Source organism: Ctenopharyngodon idella, chromosome 5 (genome assembly GCF_019924925.1).
Source record: "Ctenopharyngodon idella isolate HZGC_01 chromosome 5, HZGC01, whole genome shotgun sequence".
Classification (NCBI taxonomy): domain Eukaryota; kingdom Metazoa; phylum Chordata; class Actinopteri; order Cypriniformes; family Xenocyprididae; genus Ctenopharyngodon; species Ctenopharyngodon idella.
The window spans coordinates 20,061,926-20,079,362 of NC_067224.1; the positions used below are offsets into that span (position 1 = coordinate 20,061,926).

Genomic DNA, 17,437 nt, shown 5'->3' on the forward strand with positions numbered 1-17,437 from the left:
TTGCTTCTTTCGTCTGGATCAACTTAAGCAGTAGCAGCCAATGTCTTAAGGTGTGGTCACATTTACTGTTGTTCAGCAAATTTTTGCAGATGAAATTGAGTTATTTCAATAGGAATTCACTCGAACAGGGATTTTGCTTTTGGGCAAAAGATTTCCCAACACATAAATTTAGCATTAAGTAAATGGGCAGTGGACCTTTTTGTCTACAAAATTACGCTGAAATTCCACTAATGTGACCACACCTTTACAACTGTTTTTAGTCGTTATTATTTGGCACTACGTTTTTTTTTTTTTTTTTTTTTTTGTCAGAGCTGAATTCAGTTTGAAAAGTGTTGCTCAATTAGTTGAATTTAAATCCAGAGTTTTCCTCTTTATTTTGTTTACTTCAACAGAGAGAACAAATACATTCCCCCTAGTCAGAGGAACAGAGAACCAGGGATGTCATGGGGAGCTGGTCGGCAAAATTCACCCAGACTGGTTCAGTGTAGCCCTGGGCCACCCACACCCAGATCTGGATCTCACGACTACAACGCAATGGATCAGCGAGTGGTCAATGGAGGTACAAGATGATTTGTGAACTCTTTGTGCCTCAACTTCATGTTGGGTATCCATGTCATCTAAAATAGCTAGTAATTAGTGTTATGATGCCTCAAATGATCAAGTTATGTAAACAAACTGTATGTTTGGTTATGCAGCTTTGAATCCATGAAATATAATCAGTGGAGTTACCAGCGCAGCAAACAATGGCCCTCATTTATCAAATGAACTTAGAAACCAGCATACATCTGAACGAAAAAATCAGCTTACGACAACGCTCACATGTGATTCATTAAACTTACGTAAACGGCCAATTCCGTCGCAAGAATGAACGTGTGTTGATAAATGTGGCGGCTGAAAACTGACGTCATTTAAATGTCACGCCCCAAATTTTAGAAGTCTCACCCTATAGTTTACGACACAGAGAAACGTAACCCGGCCATGAAGAGGAAGTAAAGAAAAAGAAATTTATCTTACTCTCAAAACACCCCTCAACCTCGTAATTGCAAACAATAAAATTAATTTAAATAAAAATACCGGTAGGTCTAAATAAAACTAAATACTTACAAACATTATTAATATATATAAACTTGGTTATTTTAGTACCTCACTCCACAGAAAATCCTTTAAATTTATTTTATTCAGAACAGAACAAGAACGAAAAATAAGTAGGACTAGCTATATATTAATCGAAACATAAATTAGACTATAGTGGCATTCATTATAAAGCAGAAATGAACTTATTTAAAGCAAAACTGAATTGGGCTCACATAGCCTATTCGGGAGGAATCCAAACGTTTCCATATTCACGATGTAACATTTATTGCTTGCTGAACTACTGTTGCTTTCTATTTCACTCTTGTTTCAATATCCACGTAAAACTTCCTTCACATGCGCAAAAATGTGTTTGGTTGGGCGTTGTGCACGCCGACTGGTACAGATGGATAGCAGACCATTTAAACTGTGTTAACTTTGTCTGCATTTTAGTTTGCTGATAAATGGCTAGAATGTAAAGTTAGCAACGCTAGAACTGATATGTTGGGTCTGCGTGTATGAGTGAGGCGCCCGCGGGATCAATTAGATTTAATAAAATAAAGATAAATATTTTAATAAAATAAAGAAAACGAATACAATGCATCAAATGTGCGTGTACCAGCCCTATTTGATGCACAATTTTTCTCTTTTGTTTTGTTAATCTGTTAATTATTTCAGTGAAATATATTTCGTGTAGTCCTATTATTTTATTCCAATATTATTCTGTTTTTCTCTGCGCTGCAGGTGCATGATGTGTGAATCCTAGTTCTGTTGATGTTGCCATTTGCACATCCAAAGCAAAATTCCTTGAAAGGAAAAAAGAAAACCAAGAAGAAAAAAAAACATTTGTAGTAGGCTATTTTAAGGCACTCATCTATGCTAATTTAATTTTCATTTGACATTTTAATCGTGTCGTTTAATGGTTAATGATTGAGTGATTGTCGTTCAGGAAAATAATCTAAAATGTTCTCATTATAGTTCTCCACCAGATTTACTATGCTGTATGCAAGTTCCCGCTGACTCAAAAACTTGCGTACACGAGCTGAGACCTGACATGAGATTTGATCGTAGTCACTGCTCACGTCCAAATTGATAAATGCCAAATTTTGCATGGAAACGAGCATACGCCCAATTTTCTGTCATACGTTCACTTGATAAATGAGGGCCAATGTGCTGTTATTCTCTGGCTGGATCTTTGATAGACGTCTCAAAGTTTTCCCGGGTGTCACTTTCAATGGGATCATTCATTATTAGTTCATAAAACAGTATTCAAAATTTCCACTTAAAATACTAGAAATTATAATGAGCAAAAAAAATAAAAATCTATTCCCTTTGGCTTTCTATGGTATCTATTAATCCATTGTTCTCTCCTTCACTAACAGTCTATCTTTCAAATCATCTCTCTGGCTTTCAGTCCTTTCATGATAAAAGGATTTGAGCAAGGGAGTTCTGCAGGCCAAGACTGCTGCTGTTCCAAGAGAATCTGATTGATCTTTCCAAATGTTCTTTCTTTGAAGTCCTGTTTCCCTATTGTTTTCTGTTTCACTGCCTCAGAATTAACCAAAGAAATCTCAATGTTATTTGTTACATTTCATCCTTGTTCTTTGGTGTCTTGTCATTCCTTCTAAACTCATTTCTTCCATATACTCTTTCTCAAATACCTCTCTGTGCCTTTCCTGCTGGCTAGTTTCAGTCATCATATCTAAAATTCTCAATCTATAAGGCCTTCAGACTTTTCTGTTTTCCTATTTCCTATTTTCCTATTCCTATCCAGTCCAATGTAGTTTTTCTTTCCTCTCATTTCGGCTCATTTCATCTCTGTCAGGTGCACACCCTTGGCCCTCACGCTGCCCATCTCCCTCCTCTCGCCCTCCATCCCGTTACCAGTCAGGCCCCACCAACTCTCTCCCACCCCGGGCGGCCACGCCCACCCGGCCTCCCTCCAGACCCCCATCCAGGCCCTCACGGCCCATGTCTCACCCCTCTGCTCATGGCTCTTCAGGGCCTCTGTCCACCATGCCTAAACGCCTGTCCTCAGAAGGTACCAGAAATTCCAGACTGAGCAGCCATTTTGTTGTGGCACCACTGCTCAGATTCACGTTTTGCAATCCAAATGCCTGAATTAAGGCTGCCACTAACAGCTGTGGGACTTTCCTGGTGCTTAATAAAACGACTCACTTCTCCTCTTGTTCCATTTTCTAATACTGTCCCTCTTTCTATGCATGATTGAAGTGAATTTGGGGCACGTTTCACTCACTCATTTTCTGCGGTGTGTTTAAGGACTGGCATTGTATTTTGGCCATGGGGACACAACTGGCAATGCCCAAGTGTTTCTTTCCATGTCTGATATTGGCTTGACATTGTATTCTTGTACATCAAATGAGAAACTGTCACAGCCTCTTAAGTTCAAATGTATATCAGGTAGATTGACTCGAATTAACATTCTTATCCATTAACATTTCATGAGTACAGAGCACCGCACATGACATGCAGAAGAAAAAACAGATACTGTGGCCACAAATTAAGATTTTGTTCCCACAACTTATGAATTCGTGGCCACAATGTAATAATTTGTTCTCCTATTTTAGTTAAATCGTGGCCATGTTGTACTAATTTGTTCCCTCATGTACATTTAGTTAAATTGTGGCTACGCTGTACCTTTTTTTTTTACTTGGTTATATCACGGCAACAATTTGATATTTTATTCCCTTGTTTTAATTACTGTAAATCATGGCCACATTTAACTAATGTGTTTTAGTTAAATTGTTGCCACATTTTACTAAGTTGTTCCCTTGTTTTAGTTAAAACAAGTCCACGTTGTACTAATTTGATACTGTACCTTATTTTAATTTAAATCGTGACCACATTTTACTAATTTGTTCCTTCACGTTCATGGTCACTTTGTTCTAATCTGTTCTTTAATTTTAGTTCAGTTGTGGGAACGAATTCCTAATGTTTGGTCACAATATCTTTTTTTTTTTTTCTTCTTCATGTCATGTGCAGACCACAGACTGCTAACATAGTTAGCAGTAGTTAGCATAGGAATTTTCTCCTCAGTCTTTGCTTCATATTTGATATTTTGAATGTCACATAGTACACAGCATCTGCTTTTGGAGAGAGCTACACACTACACATTGATGAGAGATGCCCTAAAGGGTGTTTGTTTCTTTTTTCAGAACTCGCTCATTTCTATGTTTGTGAATGCAGGTCCTCCGAGAATGTCTCCCAAGTCACAGCGAACTCCGAGACCTCATAGAGTGCCCTCTTGTCGGGGCGGTGGGCCTCCTCCTCCTGATTATATGTCTCCAGGTGCATCGGTGGAGGTTTCTGCTCCCCCTCTTGCTCGCAACAGCCCTTCTGGGGGAACATGGTCATCTGTTGTCAGTGGTGGTAAGCCTAGATTCTAAATCTGTACCCAGATTTCAGTTTCAGTTGGGAACACTCTAATGCTGACTGATTTATTTCCACTTCCTCTTAGCACACAGACCTCGTTCACCTCGACAGAATAGCGTTGGTGGAGGTGCTCCCAGCTCCTCCTGCTTGTCTTCCCCTCAGGCTGGTACAGTGCCAGTAGACTCTGTGACAGCTTCCACAACAGCGACGTCACCCACTGCAGCTAACCCGGCCACCAACCTGGACGCATCTCCAATAGAAGAGGGTTAGGACGTTCCTTACACAATATGTGTCATTTTAAGGCCTGTTCGTTAATTTGTGTTATTAATTTCCTCTGTACCAGATCTTACAACAACCCTGTTTTCCATTTATCTTTCTTCTGTAGCCAAAGAATTAAGAGTACTAGAGACAAGACAGAATTCTCCCAATGCCAACAAAGAGAATGTGAAGCCTATTGAAGCTTCTGCAAGCATCGCTCGATCCATCGGCAAGGGTGTGTACCTTTGGAGAAGTCATGCTATTTATCATCTACGGCCAGCAGTTTTAATCTAAATTTTAAAGCTTTTGCTAAAGCTGTTCTTTGCTGCATGCGATTTTGCTGTGCTGACAAAGCACGTAGGAAGCAGAAATTACACACTGTCAATATGAATTAAGGATTTGGCTTCCAAAAATCCATTTTCTTCCTAAAATTGCTGATACTTTAAAAAGAGAGAGAGTGAGAAATGACTTTTTCAGTTCGTCTTAAATCAAACACAATACAAGTGTAGGTACGGCATATGCATTAAAGTAGGCTTGTCACGGTATCAGATTTTCTCTACACAAATTAACGATAGTGATATTGTGATGTCTAATAGAAATTATGAAATATTAAAAATGATATCAGTCACATTCATCTTTAACTTTATTTTGTGTTTTTTTTTCTTGTTTGGCCAATTAATTATACTCAAAACCATAACTGTACAAATTCGTACAAAAAGAACTTGCTGTTTGAGCCCCCTCCTGTAGTCTCTAACCTATAGTCTTTTTACAGAATCCAAAAAACTTTTAAAGCCAGGATTAGGCTTAAGTTCAATTAGGACATTTAAGTAGCTTGTATAAACAATCTCTAGAAAAAACATTCCTGATGTGCATCTTGAGACAAAACAATGGCAATGACATATTTTAAGATCCATCAGTGCAAGTTACTTTTAGTTGAAACAGCTCAAACATGCATTTTAGTTCAGGACTAGCTTAAGCCTTGTCTGTGAAACCGGGGGTATATGTGTAGTATAACACTATTTCAGTTAATTTTTTAAATATCTCAGACATCCGCAATACCAGTATATTGTGACATCACTACATCAAAGTGAAAAATCAAATGCAATTATGTAAATTATTTTAAGTAAATGTGCTTTTTAAAATGATTCTTTCACTTTTTGATCTTCCTAGGGCTTCCCAACATGGCTCCGGATCAAAGGAAACAAATAGATAATTTAAGGAAATTCAGTGTAGATTTTAGGGTAAGTTTTTATTTTTCTTCCATTATATGTGTTTCAGCAACTGTACTTCAGGTTATTGAATCCCTTCATCATTTATAGTTGCCGTCTAGCTCAAATCCAGATCCAGTTCTTGAGCCCATGGTGACCAAGACTCCAAGGGACCTTGGAGAAAAGCCAAAGGATCAAGCAGCTGAGAAGAGCGCAGTAGATTCAACAGGTCCCAAAGTCTCCATGGAGTCCGGCATTAATGAAGAAACCTCCACTTCTGTGAGTGTTGCCCTTGCAGGAAGTAAATCTGGTACCCCTTCACTCTCTCCTTCCTCTGCTGTACCAGAGCAGAAACGAGGGCCTGATGTGACATCTCAGGGCGTCCAGACCACCTTGCCTCTTGCCAACACTGCTGCAAAAGATAAGGATGAGAAGGAGGAGAAGAATGACCCTGTAGCAGAGTGAGTTAGTGGAAGAAAATGGGGAATCAGTGACAGAATTCATTGTCAAATAAGTTATAGTGAGTAAAACAATGTTAATTTATTGTTTATGCACTTTTTAGGAGTGTTAGAAAATCTACTCTCAATCCCAATGCCAAGGAGTTCAACCCAAGGGTTTTTTGCTCCCCCGTAAGTAAATCAGTTGTTTGTTTTGTGTCCTTAAATTAACTGAAATCAACATATTCCCAAAAATGTCAATTTTTTCTGAGAAAATATATATTGTACCTTAAAGTCAGGTCATTTTGTTTTTCCCGTTAGGTTTTCTGGAAGAGGGCAAACAAATATAACAGAGAAATGTACATGTTCATACATTTCACTTTAACTGTTTCCTCAGCCTAAACCAGCAACAACCCCCACTCTGACCCGACCTCAGGGTCAGCCCAGCCCTTCCATCGTAGTACAGCAGCCCCCTGCTGTCTATGGTCAGACCATGTTCCAGATGTACCCTCTGACCCCTGTCAGCCCTGGCGTTCAGGTGAGCACCATTATATGAACCTCTCTGTCAGTGTAATCTCATTCGTTCTGTGCATGGTTTTTATACTAAAACTTGTTATTTTTATTTATTTTCATTTATGTGCCAAGAACCATTTCCTCATTGTGTTCAAACTTCAGCCATCGCTCCTTTACTTTCATTTGTCAGTTGCATTTGCATAGTATCTGCATGTGTAACCCATCACATGATTGCTTAATTGATGATTGACATGATTGCTATTTTAATTTAATTTCCGTGAAAAGGGCCAGTAAAGGCCTGTTCATGCTAAGTTTGGTTTAAATAAATGACATGAAAGTTAAGTGGTTCATAGGTGTGCACTAGTTTATTTTACAATATTTGCAAAAATGTGGACTTGGTATGAATAGACCTTAATGTCCAAAAGATGATAAAGTACAGATGGTTTGACTGGTAGCATGCCGTCAACCTTTGGAAGGAGCTCATTGTTCATCATCAGCCTAAAATTTGCACCACACTGATGTTTGATAATATATTTACTAATTTAATTTTTTTCTACTGACCAAAATAAAAGCTTTACTTTTTTGTATACATTGTGGTGTAGAGTGGAAAGATGTATTTCAGTAAATGCAAAACCCAAATGCAATCGTTCAGTCCTTTTATATTCCTTTGTAGCGTCTCTTAAAAATTCTTTGATTCATCATTTCTCACTCACATGTTCTAGAAAACAAATCTTACTATACTGAAAAAAGCAAATGATAATCACACTAAAGACTCGTTCTTTTTGTTTTTTTTCCCCCTCTTTCCTCTCTCTCCATTAGAAAAGCATTATCTGGAAGGTTTGTGCAATTTCTAAGATTTTTTTTTCTGCTGAAAACGTGTATGAGACTTTTGCCTGCGTAACTGACCAGCAGATTTTGGTTTGCCTATTTCTTACTGCTGATCAGTTTATTATTATTATTATTATTATTATTATTATACCATGGTCTGTCTGAATACTCGATTCTGATTGGCTGGAAGGTGTGCAATAAAGCTTTTTAATGTACAGGTAGTTCCAAGTCAGTTTAATCACCGCTCTATTTTAATGCGCTGTTTTGATTGAAGCACACACACGCATGCGTCACTTGGAGATTGCACTGTGCACACAAAAACATTCAGGAGCACAAAAACTTGTCAATGCTGACGTGCGACTTTTATTAATAAAATAGCTTCACTACTGAATCACTACATATTTCTCAGCAACGAGGGGGTAACATCACTGGTTTTAAAAGTAATTAAACTCACAGCTTCGTTGTTAATAGAGACACTGACCAGATGCATCTCGCATCGCGCTCTCTCTCTCTTTCTCTATAATAAATTCAAATAAATGCTATATTCATATATTCAAATTAATCTAATCTTACTTTATATCGGTGTCTGATTCAAAGAGGGCAGAATGCTAGATCTAAGGCGCTGTAACTGGTGAAAATAACTGTCATTTTTACCCTTCTGGTCAAATATTGTGCTGCAAACCTCAATAACAGCTTAAAGTTGTCAATGCTGGCAAATGACCATGGTATAAGTGGGATAATCCACGGCTAGCTGTGCATTAAACGATTTGAATGCACTCCGCGGAGGCTTCACGAAGGGTGTTTTGTTTTTTGTTTTTTTGCCTCCATGTCGTGCATTAAAATCGTTTAAAGCTGTGGATTATCCCTTACTTATATTTCCATATTGTTATCAATTTTTTTTAAACTTTATTAGATTATTAGCTTACCTTATCAACTATGATTTTTCAGTACTATGAATAAGCAGGTTTTTTTTTTTTGTTGTTGTTGTTGTTCTTTTTGCTTCAAAATTGGTAATCAATTTTTGTTTTAACATTTCCCTTAATTTTTTTTTTTTTTTTTTTTTTTTTTTTCCCCTGTTAGAGCATTAAAGCTTTGTTTGCATGTACCCTTGACCAGAACAGGAAAAAGCCAGAACGTTGTGTGGATTTATGTCAGTCTTTTTTCAAAAGCATTGATGTGTGTAACTCTCATTGTATTTAACAACCCATAAGCAATAGAGGACAGTATTTTTTCTAGGGTTACACTCTTGGCACATCTGAAAAATCTAGTCTTTCAGAAACAGAAAATGTGGGGTTGACCATTGATCTAAAACACTGAAAATGTGTACAAATAGCTTTTTTCCTGTGAGCCCTAGAAGAGAAAGTGTTAAAAGTAAATTACACTAGTGATCAACAGAATATGATACATGATAGTCTTAAGATGCATTCAGCAAGTGGTTTTCAAAACTGTGAACTAAAAACTCAGAACATATATGTAATTCTGCATCTCAAGTTCTGCTCCTCATCCTTTAGCCTCCAGCCATGTACCATGTTCAGGTTCCTCATATGGCCATGAGCCAGACCAAGCCCTACAGACCAGGTAAAGGTGAGAATGCTTCTCTCTCAGTGTGCATGTTTTTAGAGCTGCTTTCAAATGATGGTTAAAGGGATAGTTCACCAAAAATGAAAATTTGATGTTTATCTGCTTACCCCCAGGGCATCCAAGATGTAAGTGACTTTGTTTCTTCAGTAGAACACAAATGGTGATTTTTAAGTCCAACCGTTGCGGTCTGTCAGTCGTATAATGCATGTAAATGGGAACTCCATCTATAAGAGTCGAATAAACACGACAGACAAATCCAAATTAAACCCTGCGGCTCGTGACGACACATTGATGTCCTAAGACATGAAACGATCGGTTTGTGTGAGAAACCGAACAGTATTTATATCATTTTTTACCTCTAAAACACCACTATGTCCAACTCCGTTCAGCATCCGGTTAGTGAGGTCAAAAAAATGCGCTCTGATGACGGAACTGATGTCTCGCACTTTGCTTCAATGAGTGCGAGACATCACTTCCGTTGTCAGAGCGCGTTCAGACCTTACCAACCGGATGCTAAAGACAGTTGGACATGGTGTTTTAGAGGTAAAAAATGATATAAATACTGTTTGTTTTCTCACACAAACCGATCGTTTCGTGTCTTAGGACATCAATGTGTCGTCACGAGCCGCAGGGTTTAATTTGGATTTGTCTGTCATGTTTATTTGACTCTTATAGATGGAGTTCCTATTTACATGCATTATACGACTGACAGACCGCAACGGTTGGACTTAAAAATCATGATTTGTGTTCTACTGAAGAAACAAAGTCACCTACATCTTGGATGCCCTGGGGGTAAGCAGATAAACATCAAATTTTCATTTTTGGGTGAACTATCCCTTTAAGGCTATTTTGCATCTACTATATTCATAAGCTTTTTCAATTTGAGGGAGTTACCCTGTATATTTTTGTATATTGTTTGCCAGTCTGTGCATTTAGGAAATACGATCTGTGTAAAATAGTGTTTTTTTTTTTTTCTTGTTTTTTTTCCCTCTATGATGTTCTCACAGTCAGTAATGATTTAAGGCTGTATATCCATTTCATGCTCTCTTCTTTTGCTGAATCTGCTTGCAGTACCGAACATGCCACAGCAAAGGCCAGACCAGCATCACCCACCTGGCACATCTACAATGATGCATCCAGCTACAGCTGCCGGGCCGCCCATCGTGGCACCAAACCCAGCCTACTCCACACAATACTTCACTTGTAGCCCCCAGCAGTTTGCCAGTCAACCTCTGGTACAACAGATGCCCCACTACCAGTCCCAGGTACTGTGACTTTAAATATCTCATTACTAATGAGGAATTATTAAAGCAGAGAAATAAAAGATAAACACAACTAGGGTTGGGTATCATTTGAATTTTAACGATTCAGATTCTGCTTATCGATTCTAATTCTTATTGATTGCTAATTGCGATTCCAATAAAAAAAAACTTAGATACCATTCACATTCATTTAAGTCTTATTGCAAAACATTTAATTGTAGCTGAATACCATGAACAAAAATCAACAGGCTAGAGAACACTTACACAAGGAACTTTTGCCTGTGGTTTAGAAATACCATAGCAAAAACAACTAGCCTAACTGATATAAATTTCAAGCTTTATTAAAAACAAGTAAACACTCAGTAATTAAAAAAATAACAAACAAATTATCAATCGCACAAATGAATAAAACTGAATAAAGATACGAATGAAATAGTGTTTTAAGATTTTCAGGTATTCAGGAACAGAAACTGTAATCAAATGAAGATTTTTTTTTTTTTTTATGTGAACAATTGTTTTTGAGTAATAATTTATATAAAAAGGATACAGCATATCAGAATGCAACCCACCCACTCACTCACTCACCCACCCACAAATTAAGATATTTTTGATGAAATCTAAGAGTTCTCGAACCCCTTAATAGACAGCAATTTAATTTACCACTTTCAAGACCCAGAAAGGTAGTAAAAACATTGTTAAAATAGTCCATGTGGCTACAGTGGTTCAACCTTAATGTTATGAAGCGATGAGAATACTTTTTGTGCGCAAAAACAAAACAAAAATAATGACTTTATTCAACAATATCTTCTCTTCCCTGTCATGCTCCTACGCTGTCTACATTGTATAGATGTGTGCAGTGCTTCCGGGTTCTACATCAGAACAGCAGCTCATTATTGGCCAGCTCCTGCGTCAGCATCACACGCATGCGTCATGGTGCTCACATGAATGGCATCGACCAATACTGAGCTGGCGTTCTGACGTAGAACCCGTAAGCTATTTACTGTGTGTACAACGTCAACAGCATAGGAGAATGACAAAATTGTTGAATAAAGTCATTATTTTTGTTTGTTTGTTTGTTGTATAAAAAGTATTCCCATCGCTTCATAACATTAAGGTTGAAACTCTGTAGTCACATGGACTATTTTAATGAAGTCTTTACTACCTTTCTGGGCTTTGAAAGTGGTAATTAAATTGCTGTCTATGGACGAGTCAGAGAGCTCTCAGATTTCATCAAAAATATCTTAATTTGTGTTCTGAAAATGAACGAAGGTCTTATGGGTGTGGAACGACATGAGGGTGAGTAATTAATGACAGAATTTTCATTTTAAGGTGAACTAACCCTTTAAGACGTAAGCAACTGTGTTTACAAAGATATTTTGACATATTTTTGTATTTGTCCATTCAAGTGCAAAAAGACACGGAAGAGAACTCAGTATTGCACATTATTCAGTATGAAAGGAGGCTTTCTGTGCACACGTTTTGGACGTGTGTGCAGCACAAAAAACAGCTTGTGGGTCTTCTTGCGCTTGAATGGTTTAAAGTCATATTAAAACGCACACAATGGAATCGATGAGAAATCAAATTTTTTATTTTATAACGAGTATCCGATCCGACGAAATCTATTTTCAATTCCCCACCCTAAACACCACCAATCATTAAAAAAAATATATATATTGACCCTGTGTCCGAATATGCTTTTAAAGGTACTACCTTGCAGACCATTTACCGTTCAATAAACACCACCAATCATTAAAAAAAAAAAAAAAAAATATATATATATATATATATATATATATTGACCCTGTCTCCGAATATGCTTTCTTCGCTACCTACCTCCCTACTAGTAGGCAGTACATGAAATTAGTATGTCCAAATTCGTACTATAAAACAATAAGTGAAAGGTTCCCGAATGCCTGAATACCTCCATTGAGATTCTAACGTTTGCATCCAATGGACACTTTACAATTCCATGAGGCCACGGAAGAGGGGTTGTGAATGGCAGTGATATAACTGATGCAGTAGGTCACATGATAAAGGTGGTGGATGTGGATGTAGTACGCCAGGATTTCATACTATATAGACTTAACTATTTAATTTTTTTTTTTTTTTTTTGCATGTACTTGATAATGTACTTATCAAATGTAGTACCTACTTGGACAGTATGTGATTTTGGACACAACTTGTGCTGAAGTTGTCAAAAGTGCCGACTTCGGTACCTAGTCGGCACTGAAATGTTAAAAATGTGACGCTTTGAGTGCTGTTGAGCGGATTCATAAACACCTCTGATTGGCCATTGTATTGACGTGCTCATCGGATATGTCTGTGATTGGCAACAATGATCAATGCATGGCAGCGTTTGAAAGCACACGGAAGTGTTTGAATTTGAAAGCGGGAACGTTTGAAAGCAGATGTCTATCAGTGGAATTGTCCGTGATAGATGCCTGCTTTCAAATGCTCCCATGTGTATCTGTGTAAGCGCTTGGTGAAGAGCTTCATTGATGATTATTTACAACATTTTTACAGCGTTGATCATTGAAGCCAATCACAGACATATCCGATGAGCCGTGAAAACAATGGCCAATCAGAGGTGTTTATGAATCCGCTCAAAGAGTCACATTTTTAACATTTCAGTACCGACTAGGTACCGAAGTCGGTACTTTTGACAACTCTAACTTGTGCCTTTATAAATGTGGTGTCTTGACAATCTTCAGCTGAAACAAAATATTTAGTATTTCTGAACATTGTATTCCCTTTCTTAGAACAGTGTTGAAATGCTGAAAAGATACCAACAGACAATGGTGGGAAGTTTAAGAGTCTTTGATTCTTTTGCTTAAAATGTTATGGTTGTGTTGTTTGTTTGGATACTCTGCCTTTAAATACTGTTTTATGGTTGGATGATATCATTCAATTGACTGGATAACATTTGGGCAGATTTTTTCCCCCATTATACAAGAAAAACACATACGATTACTGATAGGTAATGCAATATTTTTTTTTAAAAGAAAATTCTTAAAGGTACTACCTTGCAGACCATTTACCTTTCAATAAAGTCTGATCATATGGGTTTAATGTATTGTCAATTTATTTATTTTTTATAAAAAAAAAAAATCTTGTATCTGAATTTTTAAAGAAAAAGGAAGTCTTTTTGACAGATAATATTTATTAAAGATTTCTTAAACAAGAAAAGTGAAAGTCATTAATATGATGTTGGGTTCATGTGTTTCAGGCCCAGCATGTGTTCAGTCCAATGATTCAGGGCAGTGCGAGGATGATCACCCCTCCTGGCCACGGCCAGCCCAGCCTGGTCTCTTCCTCCACCACTCAGTATGGTGAGCAGACGCATACTATGTATGGTAAGAACTCCCCGCAGCACAAAGTCTAAGCCTTGCCAGCCCACTTTACCCCTTTACTGTCATACTGTGCTAAATTTACAGTAGGGCTGGGCGATAACCGATATCATATCGAGATTGTGATAAAATTTACGTTGAAAACAGTGATAAGCTCTGGACATTTTTACCCTATATGGATTCATCTAACAGACTATTACAGAAATTTACATGACCATGGTCAGTCAGTGCATGTCGCCAAAAAGTGATTTCTGTGTGAATGAGCTGCAAGGATTCGTCTGATATAGAATCTATATAGATCTTCACAACAAATTGTCTAAATAAAAGTTTGGTTTATCTTCAAGAAATTATGACAGAAATAAATCACTACTGTGAACTAATATGTACTTCTCAAAGTAATAATAGTAATAATAATAATATTTCTAAGGAATATCATATAACCAAGATATTTTTTCATCCATGTTTTACATTTATACAGTTCTGTTGTGCAGTATCTTACTTGGAAAAAAAAAAAAAAAAAATGCAATGTTTTGTTGTAAATTAATTTTAATTTGATTACATTTTAAAAGCTTGATTAAATTGTTAAAGTTCATATAAATTTGTATTAAATCATAAAACACAGAATCCAGAAAGAAAGAAAGAAACGGAAAACAGAATTTTGGAGAAAATAAAATGGATTTCATGGGGCCCTAAATTAAAAGGTAGCTACTCTTTGGAGTTTAATTGTGAACAATCAAGTTTACTTGTTTACATTCATTCTCATGGCCTAATAAATACTGTATGTGGAAAGCATTTCCTTCCGCATTAATGGTAAATTAATATTTTGATAAATATCGATATTGTATGATATAGAGAAAAATATTGTGATAATATTTTTAGCCATATCGCCCAGCCCTAATTTATAGTCACTTTTTGTTGCCTCTGAATAGCTTCATGTTACAGAAATTAATGTTGGTCTTTGTAATGAGCCAAACATTAATGACTCAAGGAATAAAGGAAATTTAGATGCTTAAAATGTACTCTAGATTAGATTTGAATTAAATGTAAATATATTTTATTAATAGACTTCTCTTCCTCCTGTCATGTTTCTTGTTGTTGTAATTCATTTATAATTATACCTTTCTTTTTGTTTTTATTTGTTAACTTTCACTGGATTTACTTTAACATTATAACTGCTTGTACTTGTGTTTTTCTGTGTTTCAGTGTCACCTACCCCCATTCCTCAGCAGTTTCCCCACCCAAGCTCTACCCTGCACCCTCATCCACAGCACCCTCAGCCCTCTGCCACCCCGACAGGACAACCGCAGCAGGGTAACCAACACGGAGGCAGCCATCCGGCCCCCAGCCCCGTTCAGCATCCCCAGCACCAGGCTGCAGCCCAGGCCATGCACCTGGGCAACCCACCACAGCAGCAGATGTACTCTGCCCTGGCTCCCACCCCGCCCTCCATGACCCCCGGCCCCAACCCACAGTCCCCTCAAGCCAGCTTTCCCTCCGCTCAGCAGACCGTCTACATCCACCCCCAACAGGTGCAGCATGGGTACAACCCTAACCATATGGCTCATGTGCAGCAGGTGAGTACTAGTGAGTTAGACACCAGGATTATAAAATTACTAATAAATACCCAGAAAATATTCATTCACTATGTCTCTAAAGGCCCACATGCAGTCAGGGATGGTGCCTCAGCATCATGGCACTCCTTCCCACCCTCCCACTATGATGTTGATGGCCACACAGGCTCCTACTGGCCCCCAACCTGCGCTGCCCCAGGGAACTCTCAACCCCATCCCTGTGTCATCAGCCACACACTACTCCTACACTCTCACCCCTGGTAAGGACCTATCTCAACTGAACACATAGAGAATTAAATTGGGAGAAAAAAAAAAATATTTTTTTATATATCTAGAAATTATTATTATTATTATTATTATTATTATTATTATTATTATTATTTTGTATAATTATTTTGTCTTATCTAAAAAATAATAATAAATATTGTATAACCGTGTTTGTTTTATCTAAATAATAATATTTTTAAGATTTTTTTAAATGAACAAAATAATAAAATACCTTTTTTTTTCCCCTTTTTTATTGAAAACAAAGATCTAAGGTTCATCATGGGTGTTACAATGTCAGGTCACAGTACGTTTTCAACATACATCTTGATATACAATTTAACACTTTTCTAAATGTATATACATAATTCAGTTTTCCCAATACTTGTTACTTTTTTTTTTTTAAATTGATTTTATTAAATGTGAGTCTCTAGTCAGTATATTTCAGTAAATTATGGCTTTCCTACTAGCTACTACTTTAGCTTTACTACTACACTAGTATTTATTCTTGTCTAAAACCGTTTTTGGTTTCCCGAGGTGCAATGTAATAAATGAATAGTCAAACTCCTCTCCCATTATTTTTTCAGTTTTATCCAGCACCTATTGCCAATAAGGTTGTATTTTCAAGATAATTATAATTATCAGCCATTGAGGTTCCACGTTCCATATAATCTTCAAACCAACTTTTTGTTGTCTTGTATTATGTATGCATTTGAATATATAGTGATCTGCAATTTCTGTTTTGCCTGCAATGTTAGTTGCATACTGTCAGACTAGTGATGTTAATTGTTGTAAATGTGTATTTAAATTTCTCTGTTCATTTTGCTATCAAGTGTGTAAAATAAATCTTTGTGTGTTTCAGTGCAAGCTCACCATCAGCAGCAGATGTAGAGGATGAAGACCAGAGAACAGCATTTGAGTTGAGTGGCTCCTGATCCTCGCAGAGCCATCTGGCCCCACCCACCACATACTGGCCAACCAATCCTTACCTTTCTCTAAACACCCCCTTAAATGGCCACGAGAACCTCAATCATGCTGCTCTGCTGCTACCCACCACCAGTGATTAAGAAAAGTTAACAGGGCAAAGATGTGGTGAACTGTGGCTTTTTAAAAAAAGAAAAGAAAAACAAGAGTTTTAACGAGGAATCATTTTTCACATGTTTCAGTGACACTAGAACTCTTGCATTGGGTCCTAACAATAACAAAAAAGCCCAGATGAGTGAGAAAACTGTGCATAAATAACTGGAACATTTTGTTTGCACCTTCTAAGTTAAAGATAATTCTTCCGTATATTGACAGTATTAACATTACTGTTAAATGCTGCTGCTATAGCTGTGCTCAAGCCCTTGGGGTAAATCAACACCAACAAAACGAAATGGTTGTAACCAAACTAAACACGAGAAACTTCCATTTAATGAAGATGTTCGGCAAAAAAAAAAAAATGCAGATAAATTATTTATTAATTTAATCTGATGACAAAACCCCATTTGACTTGACCGTTATAAAACTGTTAAGTTAAAATAACTTTTACTTTGTAGATAATATAAATGAATTTAAAAAAAAAAAAAAATAAAAACATTAAAAAAAGTTTTAAAAACTTTTACACGTCTTGGCTGTTTTATTTTGTGTCCTTTGTTATTTCACTTGATAAGATTCAAGCTCCTACTTTAGCTTTAAATATTGCTGATTTGCTCATTTTGTGGA

The 17,437-nt window shown here is 37.0% G+C and overlaps 1 protein-coding gene across 17 annotated transcripts in view; it reads left to right on the top strand.

The window, feature by feature from the left end:
* The window catches only part of atxn2 (ataxin 2), a 30,414-nt gene extending 13,080 nt beyond the window's left edge, over window positions 1-17,334 (top strand). For 2 of the 17 annotated variants that reach the window (XM_051892666.1, XM_051892668.1), the window contains 18 exons: window positions 393-559; window positions 2,897-3,112; window positions 4,279-4,461; window positions 4,550-4,729; window positions 4,850-4,957; window positions 5,893-5,963; window positions 6,042-6,391; window positions 6,493-6,559; window positions 6,765-6,905; window positions 7,700-7,717; window positions 9,220-9,292; window positions 10,361-10,554; window positions 13,311-13,349; window positions 13,778-13,904; window positions 15,102-15,472; window positions 15,555-15,729; window positions 16,002-16,040; window positions 16,596-17,334. In XM_051892666.1, the coding sequence (XP_051748626.1) occupies window positions 393-559; window positions 2,897-3,112; window positions 4,279-4,461; window positions 4,550-4,729; window positions 4,850-4,957; window positions 5,893-5,963; window positions 6,042-6,391; window positions 6,493-6,559; window positions 6,765-6,905; window positions 7,700-7,717; window positions 9,220-9,292; window positions 10,361-10,554; window positions 13,311-13,349; window positions 13,778-13,904; window positions 15,102-15,472; window positions 15,555-15,729; window positions 16,002-16,040; window positions 16,596-16,624 (2,548 nt within the window). In that variant the 3' untranslated portion in view covers window positions 16,625-17,334. The remainder of the gene's footprint in view (window positions 1-392; window positions 560-2,896; window positions 3,113-4,278; window positions 4,462-4,549; window positions 4,730-4,849; window positions 4,958-5,892; window positions 5,964-6,041; window positions 6,392-6,492; window positions 6,560-6,764; window positions 6,906-7,699; window positions 7,718-9,219; window positions 9,293-10,360; window positions 10,555-13,310; window positions 13,350-13,777; window positions 13,905-15,101; window positions 15,473-15,554; window positions 15,730-16,001; window positions 16,041-16,595) is intronic. The other 15 variants (XM_051892675.1, XM_051892678.1, XM_051892676.1 and 12 more) reach the window with 13 other exon arrangements.
* Window positions 17,335-17,437: the final 103 nt, after the last annotated feature.